The sequence below is a fragment of the Oncorhynchus kisutch genome, linkage group LG3 (assembly GCF_002021735.2).
Source record: "Oncorhynchus kisutch isolate 150728-3 linkage group LG3, Okis_V2, whole genome shotgun sequence".
In the NCBI taxonomy this organism is placed as follows: domain Eukaryota; kingdom Metazoa; phylum Chordata; class Actinopteri; order Salmoniformes; family Salmonidae; genus Oncorhynchus; species Oncorhynchus kisutch.
In genome coordinates, this window is record NC_034176.2 from 27,694,034 (window position 1) to 27,716,628 (window position 22,595).

Below are 22,595 nucleotides of genomic sequence, written 5' to 3' on the forward strand. Positions count from 1 at the left end.
GAAGTAGTGGTTCCCCTTGCTCTGCAAGGGCCGCAGCTTTTGTGGAGCGATGGGTAACGACGCTTCGAGGGTGACTGTTGTTGGTGTGTGCAGAGGGTCCCTGGTTTGCGCCCGGGTATGGGCGAGGGGACGGTCTAAAGTTATACTGTTACACATCCAACAGCCTTTTGAAAGAGGGGATTCGTTTTTCCTGGGCGGTTCGTCACTGAGGGGCCTGAGCGATGAGAAGGACCTGAGAGATGAGGTCTCCAATATGTGGCAGTATAGAGAGGGGCCTGAGAGATGAGGGGCCTGGGAGATGAGGTCTGCAGCTAGTCTATTGCTCTTGAAATAAATGATAATGAGAGAAAAAAAAGCTATTGAATTCGTAAAGCACTTCATATCTCAACTCAACAAATGCTGGAGGTGATTAAAGAAACAAAAACATTAAAGTGTTTTATAACACCCTATGATTTAACAACCAGTTATTGAATACATTCACATGATAAAGCTCAGCTTATTATTTGTTTGTTTATTTACTTATAAATATTCAGATGTTGACTCATATGTTTATGAATTGAAAATGCCTACATAACACTTTTGGTAAAACAATAATACAAAGTAAGAAATATCACATGATAATACAGGAACAGCTAACAACATTCACTTCTTTGCTAGTTCACAAAATATGGTCATTACAAAATATTCTAACCCGTTGAAATAAAAGAATGCTGAACACAATTGCATTACATTGCTCTGTCTCTTCGGTTTAATTTATTTCCAGTACCAACAACTATTTTCGTATCAGATCATGTGTAGGATTCAACCCAGATCAGCATTATATTGTTCAATCAGAAATCTACGTCCCAGTCTGAGTCCTCAACAGCTGGTGAGTCCTCAAGGATGTCAGTGAAGGGGTCCAATTTGCTGTCCTTCAAGTGACTGATGAACTGAAAAAATAATATTTTTAATGGTAAAATACAATATGCAAGTATATATATAGTCAACATATGATTATTTTAGTACCAGTAAAAATTTTGGACACACTTACTCATTCAAGGGTTTTTCATTCTTTTTACTATTTTTTGACATTGTAGATTAATAGGGAAGACATTAAAACTGTGAAATAACACATATGGAATCAAAAATATTTTAGATTCTTCAAAGTAGCCACCCTTGATGACAGCTTTGCACACGCTTGGCATTCTCTCAACCAGCTTCACCTGGAATGCTTTTCCAGCAGTCTTGAAGGAGTTCCCGACATATGCTGAGCACTTGTTGGCTGCTTTTCCTTCACTCTGTGGTCCAACTCATCTCAAACCATCTCAATTGGGTTGAGGTCGGGTGATTGTGGAGGCCAGGTCATCTGATGAAGCACTCCATCACTCTCCTTCTTGGTCACATAGCCCTTACACAGCCTGGAGGTGTGTTGGGTCATTGTCCTGTTGAAAAACAAATGATAGTGGGACTAAGTGCAAACCAGATGGGATGGTGTATTGCTGCAGAATGCTGTGGTAGCCATGCTGGTTAAGTGTGCCTTGAATTCAAAATAAATCACAGACAGTGTCACCAGCAAAGCACCCCCACACCATCACACCTCCTCCACCATACTTCACAGTGGGACTCACACATGCAGAGATCATCCGTTCACCCACTCTGCGTCTCTGAGAGACACGGCGGTTGGAACCAAAAATCTCAAATATGTTCTCATCAGATCAAAGGACAGATTTCCACCGGTCTAATGTCCATTGCTCGTGTTTCTTGGCCCAAGCAAGTCTCTTCTTATTGTTGGTGTCCTTTAGTAGTGGTTCCTTGCAGCAATTAGACCACAAAGGCCTGATTCACGCAGTCTCCTCTGAACAGTTGATGTTGAGATGTGTCTGTAACTTAAATTCTGTGAAGCGTTTATTTGGCCATTTCTGAGGCTGGTAACTCTAATGAACTTATCCTCTGCAGCAGAGGTAACTCTGGGTCTTCCTTTCCTGTGGCGATCTTCATGAGAGCCAGGTTCATCATAGCGCTTGATGGTTTTTGCAACTGCACTTGAAGAAACTTTAAAAGTTCTTGACATTTTCCGGATTGACTGACCTTAATGTATTAAAGTAATGATAGACTGTCATTTCTCTTTGCTTAATTGATCTGTTCTTACCATAATATGGACTTGGTCTTTTTCCAAATAGGGCTATCTTCTGTATAACACCCCTAGCTTGTCACAACACAACTGATTGGCTCAAACGCATTAAGTAAAGAAATTCCACAAATGAACTTTTAACAAGGCACACCTGTTAATTGAAATGCATTCCAGGTGACTACCTCATGAAGCTGGTTGAGAAAATGACAAAAGTGTGCAAAGCTGTCATCAAGGCAAAGGGTGGCTACTTTGAAGAATCTCAAATATAAAATATTTTCATTTGTTTAACACTGTTTTGGTTACTACATGATTCCAGATGTGTTATTTCATAGTTTTGATGTCTTCACTATTATTCTACAATGTAAAAAATAGTAAAAATGATGAAAACCCTGGAATCAGTAGGTGTGTCCAAACTTTTGACTAGTACTATATAGAGTTGAAGTCGGAAGTTTACATATACCTTAGTTTTCTCAATTCCTGTCACGTCCTGACCTTAGTTCCTTTTTTATGTCTCTATTTTTGGTTTGGTCAGGGTGTGAGATGGGGTGGGCATTCTGTTTTGTATTTCTGTGTCTGGCCTGGTATGGTTCCCAATCAGAGGCAGCTGTCTATCGTTGTCTCTGATTGAGAACCATACTTAGGTAGCCTGTTCCCACCTGTGTTTGTGGGTAGTTTTCTGTTTTGTGTGTCTTCACCTTACAGAACTGTTTTGTTCACACGCTCTGTCTCGTGTTCATTTATTAAAATTAACATGGACACTTACTACGCTGCGTTTTGGTCTGATCCTTCCTATTCATCATCCGAGGAGGACAACGATCGTTACAATTCCTGACATTTAATCCTAGTAAAAATTCCTTGTCTTAGGATCACCACTTTATTTTAAGAATGTGAAAAGTCAGAATAATAGTAGAGAGAATGATTTATTTAAGTTTTTATTTCTTTCATATTCCCAGTGGGTCAGAAGTTTACATACACTCAATTAGTATTTGGTAGCATTGTCTTTAAATTGTTGAACTTGGGTCAAATGTTTTGGGTAGCCTTCCACAAGCTTCCCACAATAAGTTGGGTGAATTTTGGCCCATTCAACCTGACAGAGTTGGTGTAACTGAGTCAGGTTTGTAGGCCTCCTTGCTCGCACAGAAGTTTTCAGTTCTACCAACAAATTTTCTATGGAATTGAGGTCAGGGCTTTGTGATTGCCACTCCAATACCTTGATTTTGTTGTCCTTAAGCCATTTTGCCACAACTTTGGACGTGTGCTTGGGGTCATTGTCCATTTGGAAGACCTATTTGTGACCAAGCATTAACTTTCTGACTGATGTCTTGAGATGTTGCTTCAATATAACCACACTTTTCCATTCTCATGATGCCATCCATTTTGTGAAGTGCACCAGTCCCTCCTGCCCAAAGCACCCCCACACATGATGCTGCCACCCCCATGCTTCACGGTTGGGATGGTGTTCTTCGGCTTGCAAGCCTCCCCCTTTTTCCTCCAAACATTACGATGGTCATTACGGACAACAGTTCTATTTTTGTTTCATCAGACCAGAGGACAAAAAGTATGATCTTTGTCCCCATGTGCAGTTGCAAACCATAGTCTGGCATTTTCATGGCGGTTTTGGAGCAGTGGCTTCTTCCTTGCTGAGTGGCCTTTCAGGTTATGTCGATATAGGACTTGTTTTACTGTGGATATAGATACTTTTGTACCTGTTTCCTCCAGAATCTTCACAAGGTCCTTTGCTGTTGTTCTGGAATTGATTTGCACCTTTCGCACTTCACAAAATAGATAGCATCATGTGGGAGGAAAATTATGTGGATATATTGAAGCTATATCGCATCCCATTTGCGACCAAGTGAAAGCTTGCAAATGGGTCTTCCAAATGGACAATGACCCAAAGCATACTTCCAAAGTTGTGGCAAAATGGCTTATGGACAACAAAGTCAAGGTATTGGATTGGCCATCACAAAGCCCTGACCTCAATCCCATAGAAAAGTTGTGGGCAGAACTGAAAAAATGTGTGTGAGCAAGGAGGCCTACAAACCTGACTCAGTTACACCAGCTCTGTCAGGAGGAATGGGCCAAAATTCACCCAACTTATTGTGGGAAGCTTGTGGAAGGCTACCCAAAACATTTGACCCAAGTTCAACAATTTAAAGACAATGCTACCAAATACTAATGAGTGTGTGTAAACCTCTGACCCACTGGGAATGTGATGAAAGAAATAAAAGCTGAAATAAAGCATTCTCTCTACTATTATTCTGACATTTCACATCCTTAAAATGAAGTGGTGGTTCTAACTGACCTAAGACAGGGAATTTTTACTAGGATTAAATGTCAGGAATTGTGAAAAACTGAGTTTAAATGTATTTGGCTAAGGTCTATGTAAACTTCTGACTTCAACTGTAGCTCTGCCAAGTACTTACTTTCGGTATGATTGGGGAAGACAAAGTGCCTTTGCGAAGTCCTTCCCAGTTGAAACCTTCAAACCACCTGAAAGAAAGAACAAGTTAACAGACTATACGCTGCTGCTATATAGATGACAGTGACACAGTCTGATGTTTTCATCTCAGCCTTTCATCTTACTTGTGCTTCTGGATGTCCTTGGCCCCGTTTCTCTGGTTCCCCAGTCTCTCTGCAGGGTTGTTCCTGAGAGACCAGGACAGAGAGTCATCATGACACAACTAATAACTGAGGAAGTGTGATACAATGAACATCTGTTTTCAGACATTTCTAAATGTGTCACACCTGCAGAGCTTCTTGATCAGGCTTGAGGCACTCTTACTGATGGTTTTTGGGAATTCAACCAGGTCAATCCCACGGATGGTGGCTGTGAAAGTCTTCATAGGATCAGGGCCACAGAATGGGAGACTGGAAAGGTAAAGATTGGGAAGAGACATCTACGAGAATGACTGACAGAGACAAGAACAAAAAAACTGGAACTCTGGAGAGCAATGGACTGTCTTATAATCGCACCTTCCACTCAGCAGTTCAAACACGAAGACGCCTAGAGACCAGAGATCTGCAGACACACTGTGCCCCTTGTTCAGGATTATCTCAGGGGCCACATAGTCAGGTGTGCCACAGAACGTCCACGTTTTCTTACCCAAGCCCACTTTTTTAGCACAACCAAACCCCACCTAGGAATAGTAGCACAGTCAAGTTATGAATATGGATGTTCAGTATCTCAATGGATCCATAACATATATTTTCCAAAGTGATATTTTCCATAGATTATTCAGACTCCTTGATTTTTTTCTCCCCATTTTGTTACGTTACAGCCTTATTCTAAAATGTATTATATTGTTTTTTTTCTTCATCAATCTACACACAATACCCCATCATGACAAAAGAAAAAAACAGGTTTTTAGAATTTTTTGAAAATGTATAAAAACAAAACAAATGGAAATATGACATTTACATAAGTATTCAGACCCTTTACTCAGTTCTTTGTTGAAGCACCATTGGTAGTGATTACAGCCCTGTGTCTTCTTGGGTATGACGCTACAAGCTTGGCACACCTGTATTTGGGAAGTTTCTCCCATTATTCTCTGCAGATACTCTCAAGCTCCGTCAGGTCGGATGGCACAGCTATTTTCAGGTCTCTCCAGAGATGTTCGATCGAGTTCAAGCCCGGGCTCTGGCTGGGTCACTCAAGGACATTTAGAGACTTGTCCCGAAGCCACTCCTGCATTGTGTTGGCTGTGTGCTTAGGGTCGTTGTCCTGTTGGAAGGTGAAATTTCGCCCCAGTCTGAGGTCTTGAGCGCTATGGAGCAGGTTTTCATCAAGGATCTCTGTACTTTGCTCCGTTCATCTTTCAATCGATCCTCACTAGTCTCCCAGTCTCTGCAGCTGAAAAACATCTCCACCGCATGATGCTGCCAACACCATGCTTCACCGTAGGGATGGTGCCAGATTTCCTCCAGATGTGACGCTTGGCATTCAGGCCAAAGAGTTCAATCTTGGTTTCATCAGACCAGAGAATCTTGTTTCTCATGGTCTGAGAGTCTTTATGTGTCTTTTGGCAAACTCCAAGTGGGCCACTCTACCATTAGGGCCTGATTGGTGGCGTGCTTCAGAGATGGTTGTCCTTCTGGAATGTTCTCCCATCTTCGCAGATGAATTCTGAACCTCTGTCAGAGAGACCATCAGGTTCTTGGTCACCTCCCTGATGGTAGAGTGGCCAGGTATTGTGTGTAGATTGATTAGGGCTGTAACGTAACAAAATGTGGAAAAAGTCTAGGGGTCTGAATACTTTCCAATGCACTGTAAATGTAACCTTTGAAAGTACTGTATTTCTTTGTGTAACCTTGTGCAAAATTGACAATTACTATAATATATTCTAAGAATGTACCCCTCAATCTTGTGTGGGTTTGAAATGCAGTGAAAGGAGCTCTAGTCACGTTACCACTTTGGCATATCCACGCTGGTCAAGAACTACATTCTCAGGCTTCAGATCCCTGTATGTGATATTGTTGTGGTGCAGGAAGATAAGGGCTTCAACAACACAGGCAGTGTAAAAACGTGTGCTACTGTCATCAAACGAGCCTCTGAAATGTAGGAGCAAGAGCACAATAGGGATTAGAAAGTGGGACATACTGATGTTGTGCCCTAAAAATAAGAATTCCAACGCTATCAATTCAGTTATAAAATCCATACTGTAAAATATAAAAAACAACATGTAGTAGACAGTAGTGAAGTTAGCAGTACCTGTCTTTCAGTAGATTCCAGAGCTCACCACCTAAACAAGCTTCTGTCAGCATGTACAGGCACTTTGCATCTCGGAAGGTACGGTGTAACCTAGGAGTGGCAAAGAAGACACAGGTGTTGTCCAGTTGATAAGCATATAGTGAGTCAACCAGTCTAAGATTAGTGCAGGGATTCAGTCCGATCACAGGTGATAGGCGTTGAGTTTTAAAAAAAGAAACTGAACCGAAATATGGAGCGTTTATACAGTGACTGGGATCTCCGCGAACATGGAAACATTGCCTAAGCCGCAATGCCTATAACCCGCGATAGGATTGAATCCCGGCCTAGGTATGTTTGGCTGGTGGTTGGGTGCACAGCACACCTGACGATGAATGGACTATGAGCTGCCATGAGGATGTGTCTTTCCCTCAGGATGCACTCCTGTTGAGCAGTGCTTAGGATCTGATGCTTCCTCAACACCCTCATGGTGAACGTGCAGTTGATGTTGGTCTTAAGCTGTACCTAGAAGGAATGCAAAAACATCATCATGTAGGTTAATCCATTAAAAGCAACATGGAAACCAGACAATAATGCACTGGGATTTACTGACACAGTTTCAAGCTTGACCCACTACTTACTCCCAACTTCGGCCAATTAGACCACGTCGGTATTCCTACTCCCCGCCTACAAGCAGGAACTCAAGAGGGAGTCACCAACACAGAGAATAGTGAGGCGCTGGACAGAGGAGGCAGACTCAATGCTGCATGACTGTTTTGAGAATAATGCTTGGAATATGTTCAAAAGATTCATCCACCCAGGACTCATCCATCAACATTAATATACATCGTCAGTCACAGGCTTCATTAGGATATGTGTTGATGATGTTGTACCCACAATAATAATCCGGAAATGCCCCAACCAAAAACCATGGATGAACGGCGATATCCGTACAATGCTGAGAGCCCGTATTTCAGCATTCAATGTCAGCAGAACGAACCCCGATGACTCGGTTGTGCACAGCGCGTACAAGACAAGCAGGTACGAGCTCAATACCTTCGAGACGCAAAACGACAATAGACTCAAACTTGAATTGATGGTCGACAACACAGACTCGTGTCACAATGGCAACTCCAGCTGTACATTGCCCACCGAAGTCTCCCTCACAGACAAGCTTAACACATTCTATGCTCGCTTCGAGGCAGACAATACCCAACCATCCAGGAATACTCCCACTGCTCCGGACGCCCAAGTGATTACACTCTTAACACAGGGCCCCCCCAGGTGTGCGTCCTCAGTCCTCTGCTGTACTCCCTGTTCACCCACAACTGCGTGGCTTTGCACGACACCAACTCTATCATCAAGTTTGCTGATAACCAACAACGACAAGTCACCCTATGGGGTGGAGGTAAGTGAACTGGCATTATGGTGACATGACAAAGACCTCAACGTCAGAAAGAAAAGGAGTTGATTGTTGACCTGATCCACATCAACAGGACTGCAGGACGGTATCGGAGCATGAGGTCTGATACCAACAGGTTCAGAGACAGTTTCTATCTACAAGCCATCAGACTGCTGAACACTTGAATTGGACTGACCATCTGCTCTGACTCTCCGCACCTTAGCACACATTCCCTCAGTCATGCACACACCCAGACAGACATACACACACGCATATACATTCATGCTACACACACAACTGCTGCTAACAGACTCTTATTATATGGCTCAGTTTATACACTGTCCCCCTTCCCCAATACACGTGTAAATATTGGACTATAAATTGTGCCTTCCTGTATAATACTTATGCCAAAATGTTCTATTCTATTCTATTCTACTGCCATTTACTTTGTATTCTTATCTTTTATTGTTGTTGCATTGTCAAGAAGGAACCTGCAAGTAAGCATTTCCTTGGATGATGTATTCCATGCATATCCTGTACATACTACTAATACAACTCACCAGCTCTGAATGACCTGTTTCTCCCTCTCCTAGGTTACAGATGACCTGAAAATCTCTGAGAGAGGCATTGGATAGGAGAGCTGCATCTTCCTCTGACCTGCACACATGGAAAAGATGAATTAGCCAATGTTGCTTTACTTGTTCTAAATAAAGGTTCAATCCATAAAAATGGTTCATTTGGATCAAGGCTCATTAAAATATAAACAGAGAGCTAGAGAGACAAAACATGTAAGCCTTATGATAAGACATTATAAAGGTTTAAACCATGCTTATAACAAGTACACACGCAATATACCTGTTGGCTGGAAAGTGTTACCTATAGTTTCAGTTGCTACTTACTGTGCTTTGAGTTCGCTGCTCTTGTGCACATTATGACTGTCCTCTACCAAACCTATGATCTTTTTGAAAGACCTGATGAAAGATGATATGGTCTTAGGTCACTTAAAACATTTTTAACTATTTTCACATCATAACAAAGTGGCTTATAAAAACTATACTGGCACTGTGTGCTTGGGGGTCACTGTGGTGGGGCACTGTGTGCTTGGGGGTCACTGTGGTGGGGCATTGTGTGCATGTTGGAGATCTGTACTACATAATTCTACAAATAAGATTGAAGCAGAATATCCAACATTCTCAAATAATCATGCCATAGTCTAAACAAATCACTTACTCTCTATCCACAACCAGGCATGTGACATCACCAGCAGCAATGACATTCACTGTCCGCACATCCTCTCTGGAAATCGAACAAAAGGTTTGTAATTGAAAGGTTATCAAAATGGCATTGCAATAAATGACAACAGCACTGACACCATGCAGACAGAAAATGTTATCGCTCAGAATATTCTCTTGAAATCTGTGAGACCCCGTGTTGCTTTTATTACTATCATTTTCTCGAATCCATTAACCTCGATAGTTCCATTATGAATTAGCATATTGCCACTAGCTCACACTGTCCTAATGATTGTAGTTGATTATGAGGGACAACATGATGAGCAAAATGCAATCACATAGGGAGAGTATGTCTCATTCCCCAGATGATTCCGTCAATCAAACTTGGACAATGTTGGCTTAGTAATAGCTGAATTATACATATAGTGTAATGGTATGTATGTTCTATTACTCTGTAACTACAACTGTCTAGTGGTTATTGAGATTTGTGATACGAGAGAGCTAGTATGTCTAGTATGTCAATGTATATCAAGCCATGTAATGTGTAGGAATGTAAGCTGCTGTATAACAGACATCTGGATAAAGGCACATGATGTATTACTGTTTCTCACCCCCTCAGTGCTTTCTCTCCAAACCAATGGCCCTCAGAGAGAGTTGACAGGAGTACTGCCTCTTCATCGGCTGACTTGTTCTCTGTCACCTTCACCTAGGTCGGGAGGCAGATAGAGGGGGTAGAGACTGCTTGTCTGTCTTGTCTCTTTCACGCCATCTTTGAAATTTGGCGATGCACGGATTAATTAGCACCATCTGTGCCAGTACAGTTGTTGTGTGAGACTAACCCCTGCAGATGCCTAGTTCTGTCCTCCACTAGTTGAAGCTTGTTTATTGAGTTCAAGGTAAGGTTCAGCCATCCTCATCCTTACCTGGCCACTACTGATGATGTAGAACGTGTCCCCTGTGGCACCCTGGCGAATAATATAATCACCTTCACTGTAACAACTCTGTTGAGACAGACAGGTGAGAGATGGTGGATAGGTGGGAAAATGAGCAACGGGAGTTAGAAATAAAAGTATGACGGCAGGGGGAGAAGGGATATGTAGCATGTGAGATGTTGAGAATCCTATCATGTGTACATTACCAACCAATCAACACAGATATTTTGTCTGTGTGCCAACCTGATTAGGCCGCCAATGCAATGCAAATACACCTGTAAACTGTCAACAGAGAATGCATAGCAGATGGGTAATAATTATTTGGAAGACATACAAAAATGATTAGCTAGCTAGATTCTGTTTGTGGAACATGGCTTTTCTACAGCATGTTGCGTTAGTGAATCTGAGGAGTGAATGTGTATAATAGATTCATGTTCTGTACCTCTTCCAGAATATCAGACACTTTCATGAGCACATCCTCTGGCAGCGAGCGCAGGAAGGGTACTCTGCAGCCAGACAAACACACAAACAGCAGGACGACTGACTCACAACATATTACATTTTAACGATTCTACTATAGTCGCGTAGATTAGTGTCAATTCTACACAAATATGTATTTTCAATGTTACACAGATATGTATTTTCCTTGTGTAGTGATGAGGGTGGTATTGACCTGCAGAGGAGCTCTCTGAACTCGACCAGTCTGCTGAGGCCACTCTGCACCATGATGGTCTGAAAGCTCTGCCGGTCAATAACCCACAACATGCTGTGTTTTAGGGCTGCAGAGAAAGACAGGGAATGGTAAAGAAGATCTTCCAAATCACACAATGTCAAGAGCAGTGGTAGGAAGAAACAGAAATCTCTTTAGGGATGAATGTATTCTGTGAGTATACCGTATGTGTGTTGAGTGGAAATTGTCATTCTTACCCTTACAGTTTATGTTAGTATTATAGATAGCCTTACATTGTAATATAACAGAGGGGACTATGGGACTTAGCAAATGTCTTCTATTTCACAACATTTTCATCTCTATAAATAGATGTCAAGGCCGGGTTTGCAAACGATTTACTCCTAGAAACACAGTTGCATAACACTACTATAAATGTTTCCTGTACTCTTAAAAGGAATGTCTGAGTGTTTGTGTTCCTTTCTCTGAAAGTGTTGTGGATAAAAGAATAAGGAGGACAGATTCTAGATTACATTCCCCACGCAGCCTTCCTCTCTTCCTTTGTCTGCTCTGTGGGCAGACAGTAATGGAACTCTGATAGAGATGTTGTAAATTAATAATGATCCAGATTAATTGATTCAGCAAGGGCTTTGTGCGAACAGGAGGCTCCGTCCTGTACTGGCCATACAACTCCAATCTATCTAGTCCTTCCCCTCCCAATCATGCCATTATTTAAGTTGGTAATGAAAGCACGGTGGGAAATCAACATGCCATTGTTATCTTTATATGGTTACTATTGTAGCGAACGGCAGGGAAGTGAACCCGGGTCGCTGGTCTACGCATTGCCCCAGTAGGGTTATCCCACTTGGTGGGAATTCTAACGTGGCTCATATAGCAAGGGTCACTACACTGCTGCCTTCGAAAGGGAAGGCACGTCCCCGTGCTTCATCACTACCGCAGCCCCCTCACGCGTCTGGTCATGTGTTCCGATGGTCTCGACAACTGCCATCCCACTTCTGACACCAATGTACCGAACGGCAGGGCAGACAGGCAGGGAAGCGACGTCACTGACGTGAAAAGGCAAACACCCTTTCGTGCCAATAGGGTTAACCCACTTGGTGGGAATTGTAACGTGTATATTTGAGTCTAAAATTGGAATGTCAGATATTAGTCTAACCCTTTTAAATGTCATACTCTTTGCCATTTTCTGGGAAGAACATCCTGTGTGACCATGAATGTCAAATCAGGGAACACATTTTTTTTAACCTCTTACTGTTACAGTGATTTTAGACTACAGGATAGAAAGCTTTATTGATGTTCTTTGATGGCAACAAAGAGAAAAAGTAATTTCAGGTCAGCCAGGAGAACCAGGGAATGGGTTGGGAAGAGTGCATACTGAAGAAAGAGAAAAGGCCAGGAACATAAATGTATTTGTTGCTGTGAGAACAGATAGGGAGAGGGAGATTGACTGAAAGATAAATGTACTATACAATTAAAACAGGAAACCGGCAATGCCCTGAAAGAGAAAATGGACATGGTGGCACAGTGGAAAAGAGGACAGGAGGATGACAAAGGAAACACTATAAGAGGGGGAGAAATGAACAGATTTTTTTCATTTGCACTGATTCTGTCCATTCCGTCAACCTATTTCTTTGTGAAAGCAGGTCAGATGTGAGCAGCAGTGGCTGCATTTCCCAGTGGGCTATGGGCACAGACAGTGTAGAGAGACGATAGCACACATTTAATTTTCCATTGAGAAAATCAACTGCAAGTCACTGAGCAATAATAGGTCTTGTAGAGAGGATATTTGGTCAGTCATGAGAAGAAATGCAGTGAAATCAATAAAGAGAACATGTATAACCAAATAAAATGTGTTGTTTTGATATATCATTATACATATGTGCGTATGTTAATTTCCATTTCCAAGTAAACGGTATAAATAGTAGGAGAGCTGAGAAAGGAGATGAGTTAGGCAGTCAGGTAATTTATGAGCCAAAGATGTGTTTTCTTATTCCGCACATCTCAGAGGGGAGGAGTGTTTGAAGCTGTGATGTAGTGTTTGAAAAAGTTATTTTGATTTGAAATTCTACAGAACTTCCCAATCTGACACCAAATCTACACAGCTGTCTGTGGCTGGTCTGTGATGCTCTCTTGAACAATATTTTTTTTAGGCCAATGAAAAATCAATCCAAGCACAGCAGAATTGTGAAAGGATTTCAAGACAACATGTTTTGCATTCACTTCAGCTGTTGTTACAAAAGGAATAGAACAACCACACTACACAGCACTCCATGCACAACGCTCCAGTACCTGATATAGTGTAGGTGTAGGTGCAGCTGTACAGGAGTGCCAATTCTCCAAACACTTTTCCTGGTTCAATTGTGAGAAGCTTCTTGGCATCCTTGGTCATCTCCATCTTCCCCTCTGTTAAATGCCCATTTAAACACAAATACGCAATGCAGCAAATACAGAATATATTGTTATCAACAGATTACAAATGCTTAAAATCAAAGTGCACCAGTGATGTTGCAGCAATATGTGGCATCCTTGTATTTAAGAATGCATGTATGTGTTTACCTTTGTGCATGTTTATGTTTGCATGTGTGTGTGTATGACAGTGCAGTTGCTGTTTGATCTCCTTCAGAGGAGGATGGTAAAGAATGGTGATGGCAGTCTGAGGCATCCATACAAACAGCAGGGTGGCAGCTGAGGAGGTGTGACCACACGTTAGCTCAGCCCCCCTCACCCAGCTGCAGGTGCAGGGAGTGTGACTGACACAATCAGATGAACGCAGCTGTCTGAGATATGCCATGTGTCAGGTAGAGACACTTTCATCTACAACAGCACAGCAGAAACAGAAACAGTCTAGGGCTCAGGTAACAAGAAAAGCAAATTGGACAACCATGCCCGATTGCCTGTCACATCAGATATGAGGGTAGCAGGAGAAATGCCTGAGCTCCAGCATCAATGAGCATTGCAAACCAGGGCCGATCATGAATGGGCCTCTTGCCCTGTCCCTGTCTGACATTAAACATTTTGTATGCCGCTTATCATGCACAACACCATCTCTCCCTCTCTCCTTCCAGAAACAGGTCATTCTAACATTCCCCCTCTTTGCACCAGAAAGCAGTGCCGGCACTAACAGAGAAGCATACCAACTCAACTTGAGCCAGAGGGAGGAGGAAATGAGGAGGGGGAGATGTGTACTTGAGTAACATTTACTGGGCATATCTCTGAGCAAACTTTAAAAAACGAACAACCAACATACATTAAAGACCAAGAGCTGCCTGCTCTTAGATTGTGGAACCAAGTGCTCAAAGAATCATTCACCAAAACACCTTGAGCAATTACTATGCCATGGGAACTTTGGGTATACTTAAGTCCTCTTTTTGAGAGTGGGGCTATGCATGGAAATTCAAGAAGACAACAGGGTTTGGACCTTGAAGTGACTGTATTGTCAATCCACACTATACTCACCACTTTTAAATCACTGTTGATTTAACTTGTTACCTTCTAGAACATAGGCAAGAGTTCCACTGTCTCCCTCTTGAATGACGCAGCAGCCTTGGTTGACCGTGGTGGGGTACATACAGTCCATTATAGCCAGGATTTGCCCACTTTCCAGGTTCTTTAGAAAGTCATTCTCTAAAAAGGAGGTCTGGATCAGCTCCTGTGACCTGAAGGAGTAAAGAGTGTGTGAGGCAATCAATAAGTAATTTCACTGTGGCTAGTGTTTGACAACAAAGGCTCTAAAGCCTTGAGCCAAGTTTCATACAGTGTGTATAAATCAATGAAAATCCTTATTGACGTTTGTGTCTGTGCAGGTACCACTTGATCAGCCTTAAGGGCCTTTAGGAGCACATTTCTCAAGTGGAACAGTTAAAAGGGAATGTTGCCAAGGCTAACGGTGTATTTAGTGTGTTCTCTCACTGTTGGCTTTTGTTGTAGCTTTTCAAGGTGGCCAAAGCACGTTGCCTTGGATCCTGAGTGAGGGGCTTTGACAATATGGTCTTTCTTCTGGTTCTCTGGATCTCTTCACACTGTGCAGAATGCCCTGAAACAGGCAAATAAATATATTTCTCTGCTCACTTTCTTTGTGTAACATATAAGGAGCACAATTTAAGTCTAAAAACAACAAATAGCCAAATGTAGAGTATTTGCAGGTAGCCTAGTGGTTAGAGCGTTGCTTTATCGAATTCCCGAGCTGGCAAGGTAAAAGTCTGTCGTTCTGCCCCTGAACAAGGCATTTAACCCACTATTCCCCGATAGGCCGTCATTGTAAATAAGGATTTGTTCTTAACTGACTTGCCTAGTTAAATAAAGATTTTTTTATCATAATATTCAGACACTCAATACAATGTATCCTGTGTCGGCACATATAGAAATACAGCGCCTTCAGAAAGTATTCATACCCCTTGAATTATTTTCTCACCCATCTACACACACTACCCCATAATGACAACCTGAAATGTTTTTGGCAAATGTATCGAAAATTAAATATCTAATTTACATAAGAATTAACACCCCTGAGTCAATACATGCTAGAATCACTTTTGGCAGTGTCTTTCTGGGCTTTGCTCAGCAGGATTGTACAATATTTGCACATTATTATTTGTTTTATTCTTCAAGCTCTGTCAAGTTGGTTGTTCATCATTACTAGACACCCATTTTACATCTTAGATTTTCCCCAAACATAATGCTTTGTATTTAGGACATAAAGTTAATTTCTTTGTCAATGTTTTTGTTGTTTTAGTTCTGTACAGGCTTCCTTCTTTGGAGTAACTACAATGTTGTCTCCTATCACAGCCATTAAACTCTGTAACTGTTTTAAAGTCACCATTGGCCTCATGGTGAAATCCCTGATCGGTTTCCTTCTTCTCCGCCAACTGAGTTAAAAAGGACACCTGTATCTTTGTAGTGACTGGGTGTATTGATAGACCATCCAAAGTGTAATGAATAACTTCACCATGCTAAAAGGGATGTCTGTTGTTTGTTTTTTACACATCTACCATTTACCTTTATTTAACTAGGCAAGTCAGTTAAGAACAAATTCTTATTTTCAAAGACGACCTAGGAACAGTAGGTTAACTGCCTGTTCAGGGGCAGAACGGCAGATTTGTACCTTGTCAGCTCAGGGATTTGAACTTGCAACCTTCTGGTTACTAGTCCAACGCTCTAACCACTAGGCTACCTTGCCCCCTCAAGTGAGGCATCGGAAAACCTCCCAGGTCTTTGTGGTTGAATCTGTGTTTAAAATTCACTGCTCGACTAAGGGACCATACAGATAATTGTATGTGTGGAGATTAGGTAGTCATTCAAAAACCATGCTATTATTGCACACAGAGTGAGTCCATGCAACTTACAATTCTACTCCTGAACTTATTTATGCTTGCCATAACAAAGGGGTTGGTTACTTATTGACTCAAGACATTTCAGCTTTTCATTTTTAATTAATCTGTATAAGTAGGCCTGTGACACAAAATCTCAAATTCATCCATTTTAATTTCAGACTGTAACACAACAAAATGTGGAAAAAGTAAAGGGGTGTGAATACTTTCTGAAGGCACTGTATGTGATAAATAAGATGTATAAGAGCATAAAAGAAAAAAATTGCCTGAAATGTGGATATACTTTTTGCATAATGTTTTACCTTCAATAGCTCCAGAAGACTCTGGGGGAGTGATGGTGGCCCTGTAGCGGTCCAGTTCACCCTGCAGCCTCCGAATCAAGTCGTCCTTGGCATCCAACTCCAGCTCCAGCTCATCAATGAGTGTATCCCTCTGGCGAAGCTCCTCAATCTTCAGTTGCAGGGCAAACTGCAAGTCTCGAAGTGTACCCATTGCCTCTGTAGAGCGGTGCAGAGCTGATCGGCAAGGGAATTATGACATACTTAGAGTGTGTGTTACATTGCAAATGTTTTATTTGTTGCATTTCCAGAACATTCTAATTAGTCTGTATTTGATTGAAAAGACAGCTCAAAAACTAATTTCTTACTAAGGCTGCAGTTGATGAAATAATAGGCATAGTACGCAACAAAATATGTCAAATTGTTAAGAGTATACATGCATTCAGCTTTAACTTCACAGCAACAACAAAAAAATAACTTACCTACCTGAAGGACATCAGCAAGAAAGTCTGAGAATCGAATGCCTGCAGTATAGTCTATCTTTTAGTTTTAAAGAATCGAATCACATCTGTCGCTGACTGTTTTCGATTCTGTTTTCGCTCGATTTAAAATAATGGACAGGTGCAGCACAGGCACTTGCAATACTGTCAGTGAAGATTGGATGTTTGTAGCTACAGAAAGACGATAGATAGATGACGCCAGTAGGCTACTCTTGGCTCTCAGATTCCCTGTTCTCTCGCGTCGCGCAACATTGCTCTCGTACCAAATTGGGACACGGGACACACTTCTTTCAGTGTTTTTCGTACCTAATTAGCCTAAATTACTCGCTCAATAGTAAGGGGGTGTTTGTTCACCAAAGTTTCTTGTAGGTAAAATCGAGGATGTCATGTCATCATATTACAAATTGGCATCGTGGTACACATAGCCCTATTGCAAAAAGGCTATATCTAAGGATTTTTTTCCTGAATTTGATGAGCAGGTTCAACATTTCTAACAACCTAATGTTATAAATAAATACTATTACAGTTGTGTAATGCTCTCGATAACAAGATTATCATGATGACATTTTTTAAAACAATTTTAATATCATCATGCACAAATTATCCTTGCACCAATAGTTCCATCTATGCATTTGAGAGTAACATTTCTCCAGCCCCATAAGTGACCGGTCGAACATACTCCACACAATAGGGGGCAGCACGCACATATTGAGTAGTAAAAGCAGTAGGGAAGTAACTAGAACATGGATTGTTGATAAGGTTCGGCCTGTTGGAAGAAACAACAAACCTGATATAATAACGTCGAATCGCTCTTAATTAAACAGTCAATACAATGATTTTAACTGTAAAACCACTTCAAGGAAAGGAGTGCAACGTACAGGTAAGCAGAGCGAAAGTCAGCCCAGAGCCGGTGGCTATGTTTGGCTAGCTTAGCTGCAAATGTTGTTTTCCTGCATCACGGGCTTCAGTACAGGTTACAGTTAGGAAACTAGCTAGTTAGCATTTTTAAAGAAATTTGTATTTTTTTTTGTAATGTAGCTAGCTAACGTTAGCTACGGACTGTCTTGTTCACAACAGGGCTGTAAATGAAATGATAGCTAGCTGGCTACAAATGTAGCGTCAGCTAGCTAACTAGTTACTGTAGCTTTCTTGTTCGTACTAGTAGTGAAGACAGCTAGCTAACGTTGTAGTTCTGGTTCAGGGCGTTAGTGCGCGTTCAAGTCAGGAAGACTTGTTCAATTCTAAAAATTGTGCAGTAGCTCATCAATATAGTCACGAATATTAAATGTCAGTTGTTTAATCTGTCACAATTTCAGGTCACAGAAGATGAAAAAGTATCCACTGTGAAAGAACTGGTGTCTGAACGTCTGAATATACCTGCAAATCAGCAGCGATTGCTTTACAAAGGGAAAGCCCTTGCAGGTACCTACACCAACTACCGTAGCTAGTAGTTAACGGAAAAGTCCAGTTACCTAGACTGCCATATGACAATCATACACAGCTGGGGTGTTGTAGACAACTGTGTATGATGATGTCAAGTCACTGAATCTACCAAGCTACAGATTGACCCGCTGCATGTTTGAATACTCTTTGTAACATCCATACCTGTACACACATTGAGTATACCAAACTTTAGGAACACCTTCCTAATATTGAGTTGCATGCCCAACTTTTCCACTCAGAGCAGCCTCAATTCGCCAGGTCCTGGACTTGACAAGTTGTTGAAAGCGTCCACAGGGATGCTGGCCCATGTTTACGCCAATACTTCCCACAGTTGTGTCAAATTGGATGGATGTCCTTTGGGTGGTGGACCATTTTTGGTACATGCAGGAAACTGTGAAAAATCCAGCAGCAAGCCACCCTTTGCCTTGATGACAACCAGTTCTTGACACAAACCGTCTGCACCATTACACCTACTACCAAACCCTGTTCAAAGGCACTTAAATAATTGGTCTTGTCCAGTCACCCTCTGAATGCCACACATACACAATCCATGTCTCAAGGCTTAAAAATTCTTTAACCTGTCTCCTCCCCTTCATCTACACTGATTTTGAAGTGGATTTAATAAGGGATCATAACTTTCACCTGGTCAGTCTGTCATGGAAAGAGGAGGTGTTCTTAATGTTTGTATGCTCAATGTATATTACAAAGCTATATACATCTTTGTCAATTTTCCTTTCAGATGAACACCGGTTGAGTGATTATTCCATTGGACCAGAGGCCAAGTTAAATTTGGTGGTTCGTCCTGCGGGGGAGAGGAGTGGTGTGGCTGGGATGGCTAGCAGTAGCAGTGCTGTTGGTGGGGTGTGGCAGACTCTGTCCACTGTCCTGGTGAAACATTTCAGCCCTGCAGATGCAGCTAAAGTGCAAGAACAGCTTGTCAAGGTACAGTATTTCCATTAACAAGAGTAGGCAGTTGTTGGTCCATATCCATAGGTCTTATCATGCTCACCAACAAAAACAAAACACTCAGGAAATGCATTATTCTGATTTTGTAGTATTTCAGCTGCTTTTCATGCACACCCAATGAATGCTGTTTCTACGCTACAATAATTACCAATGAAGTATTTAAAAAGATCCCTCTGTACTTTTGCTGAAGTACATAATTCACTGAATGTTTTCACCTGAGACTTGTGTAGTTACAACAACTTTTGAACTGTATGAATTATTGCATACACTGCTCAAAAAAATAAAGGGAACACTAAAATGACACATCCTAGATCTGAATGAATGAAATATTTTTATTAAAACCGTTTTTCTTCACATAGTTGAATGTGCTGACAACAAAATCACACAAATTATCAATGGAAATCACATTTATCAACCCATGGAGGTCTGGATTTGGAGTCACACTCAAAATTAAAGTGGAAAACTGCACTACAGGCTGATCCAACTTTGATGTAATGTCCTTAAAACAAGTCAAAATGAGGCTCAGTAGTGTGTGTGTGGCCTCCACGTGCCTGTATGACCTCCCTACAACGCCTGGGTATGCTCCTGATGAGGTGGCGGATGGTCTCCTGAGGGATCTCCTCCCAGACCTGGACTAAATCATCTGCCAACTCCTGGACAGTCTGTGGTGCAACGTGGCATTGGTGGATGGAGCGAGACATGATGTCCCAGATGTGCTCAATTGGATTCAGGTGGGCCAGTCCATAGCATCAATGCCTTCCTCTTGCAGGAACTGCTGACACACTCCAGCCACATGAGGTCTAGCATTGTCTTGCATTAGGAGGAACCCAGGGCCAACCGCACCAGCATATGGTCTCACAAGGGGTCTGAGGATCTCATCTCGGTACCTAATGGCAGTCAGGCCACCTCTGGCAAGCACATGGAGGGCTGTGCAGCCCCCCAAAGAAATGCCACCCCACACCATGACTGACCCTCCGCCAAACCGGTCATGCTAGAGGATGTTGCAGGCAGCAGAACGTTCTCCACAGCGTCTCCAGACTCTGTCACGTCTGTCACATGTGCTCAGTGTGAACCTGCTTTCATCTGTGAAGAGCACAGCGCGCCAGTGGCGAATTTGCTAATCATGGTGTTCTCTGGCAAATTAAAAACGTCCTGCACGGTGTTGGGCTGTAAGCACAACCCCCACCTGTGGACGTCGGGGCCTCATACCACCCTCATGGAGTCTGTTTCTGACCGTTTGAGCAGACACATGCACATTTGTGGCCTGCTGGAGGTCATTTTGCAGGGCTCTGGCAGTGCTCCTCCTGCTCCTCCTTGCACAAAGGCGGAGATAGCGGTCCTGCTGCTGGGTTGTTGCCTCCTCCATGTCTCCTGATGTACTGGCCTGTCTCCTGGTAGCGCCTCCATGCTCTGGACACTACACTGACAGACACAGCAAACCTTCTTGCCACAGCCAGCATTGATGTGCCATCCTGGATGAGCTGCACAACCTGAGCCACTTGTGTGGGTTGTAGTCTCCGTCTCATGCTACCACTAGAGTGAAAGCACTGCCCGCATTCAAAAGTGACCAAAACATCAGCCATCAGCCAACATCAGCCAGGAACTGAGAAGTGGTCTGTGGTCCCCACCTGCAGAACCACTCCTTTATTGGGGGTGTCTTGCTAATTGCCTATAATTTCCACCTGTTGTCTATTCCATTTGCACAACAGCATGTGAAATTTATTGTCAATCAGTGTTGCTTCCTAAGTGGACAGTTTGATTTCACAGAAGTGTGATTGACTTGGAGTTACATTGTGTTGTTTAAGTGTTCCCTTCATTTTTTTGAGCAGTGTTTCTCTAGCTATTGATTAACACTGCTTTCTCTTTAAGGATTATGAACGTTCACTTAGGCAACTCAGCATGGATGACATTGAACGCCTGGCTGGGCGACTGCTTCACCCAGACAGTGAGGGTATGGACACATCGTACATGGATTGAAGGCCTACTTATCTGACATGACAGTATTCTGGCGATTCCCAGAGGAGCGGTGGGTCAATTTTGACAGATTATGGCAGGGAAGCTGCAGTGTAAATTGACTTCATGCTGAGAATCCCCAGTGTGAGCCTGATAAAGGTTTAATTGTACGGGGATAAAATGAACTGTTGACTATAGTCTTATTGCAAAGCTTCCACATTACAGCCTGGCTTAATTATAATTTTCTTTGTTTTCTTCAGTCATTCCAGTTCAATTAATAGGATATTTTCACTTGATCAAATCAAGACTGCAATGAGAGCCAATCCCTTTTGACTGTTGGTCTAAAGTTATCTGTGGCTGCTACATCATGCTACAAGAGGACACTGAGTAATTATGGAAGTTCTTATTTATAAGCAATGTGTTTGAAATGAGTGATGGTATGTTTTCTGTAAACTATCTGTAAGAAGGTGAGTGGTGCCTGTCTGTTCAGCCATTTGCAGCCATTGTATGATTTGTAAATATTGTGTTTATACAAGCATTAAAAAAGAATAACTGTTTTCCCTAAATTCTAAATACAGTACAACTCAATAGGCCTAGCTCTAGTATGAAAGAAAGCACAATCTACCTCAAATAGTGCTGTCATAATTGCACCTTTTTATTCAACTTTATCAGGACGTTATTTAGCAATTTATATGAAATCTATAGGGGTATTTAACTTCTACTTACAACCTTATACATTTTGTATATAGACTTGATGAGGACCTGCATAACTATGCAGTGTTTGTGTATATATACCCATGGATGGTTTAAAAAATATCAAAACATAAAGTCTGTGTGTGAGAGAGACGTTCTGCCTTATCTGTGGTAGCAGGTTGCACATTGGCCTGCATATTGAACATTCTTAGCTGGGAAAAGCTATTTCAGCTCGCGTCTAACAAGATGTCCAGTTTTGTATGATCAATGTGTGACTTGATAACAGGAATTTGCCTCTGACTGCATTGTCCATATTAGAGAGATACAGCACAAATTGCTGATCATAATGGATTTCCTAGTGAGAGTTGTCTCCTCTCTCCCACCACC

The 22,595-nt window shown here is 42.0% G+C and overlaps 2 protein-coding genes across 4 annotated transcripts; one reads left to right on the forward strand and one right to left on the reverse strand.

Moving 5' to 3' along the window:
- Nucleotides 1-496: 496 nt before the first annotated feature.
- Nucleotides 497-17,612, reverse strand: LOC109871988 (cGMP-dependent protein kinase 1). 3 transcript variants are annotated; one of them, XM_020463047.2, is made up of 20 exons: nucleotides 17,136-17,612; nucleotides 16,678-16,890; nucleotides 14,958-15,081; nucleotides 14,538-14,704; nucleotides 13,338-13,451; nucleotides 11,034-11,139; nucleotides 10,803-10,866; nucleotides 10,352-10,429; nucleotides 10,040-10,134; nucleotides 9,427-9,492; nucleotides 9,096-9,167; nucleotides 8,757-8,853; nucleotides 7,180-7,319; nucleotides 6,819-6,908; nucleotides 6,517-6,658; nucleotides 5,084-5,247; nucleotides 4,856-4,978; nucleotides 4,694-4,756; nucleotides 4,534-4,600; nucleotides 497-929 (listed from the first exon to the last, which is right to left on the reverse strand). In XM_020463047.2, exons 2-20 carry the CDS (start codon nucleotides 16,865-16,867, stop codon nucleotides 831-833), a joined length of 2,061 nt encoding a protein of 686 aa, XP_020318636.1. In that variant the 5' UTR covers nucleotides 16,868-16,890; nucleotides 17,136-17,612; the 3' UTR covers nucleotides 497-830. The 3 variants fall into 3 exon arrangements, 2 of the variants coding, with proteins under 2 accessions (XP_020318636.1, XP_020318645.1); XM_020463056.2 differs by having other exon boundaries at nucleotides 17,140-17,593; XR_004208832.1 differs by lacking the exons at nucleotides 497-929; nucleotides 4,534-4,600 and having other exon boundaries at nucleotides 4,856-5,007; nucleotides 17,136-17,267.
- LOC109879413 (ubiquitin-like protein 4A-A) lies at nucleotides 17,373-22,361 on the forward strand. The gene is made up of 4 exons (XM_020471592.2): nucleotides 17,373-18,033; nucleotides 18,470-18,575; nucleotides 19,336-19,538; nucleotides 21,432-22,361. Exons 1-4 carry the CDS (start codon nucleotides 17,986-17,988, stop codon nucleotides 21,537-21,539), a joined length of 465 nt encoding a protein of 154 aa, XP_020327181.1. The 5' UTR covers nucleotides 17,373-17,985; the 3' UTR covers nucleotides 21,540-22,361.
- The last annotated feature ends 234 nt before the right edge of the window (nucleotides 22,362-22,595 follow it).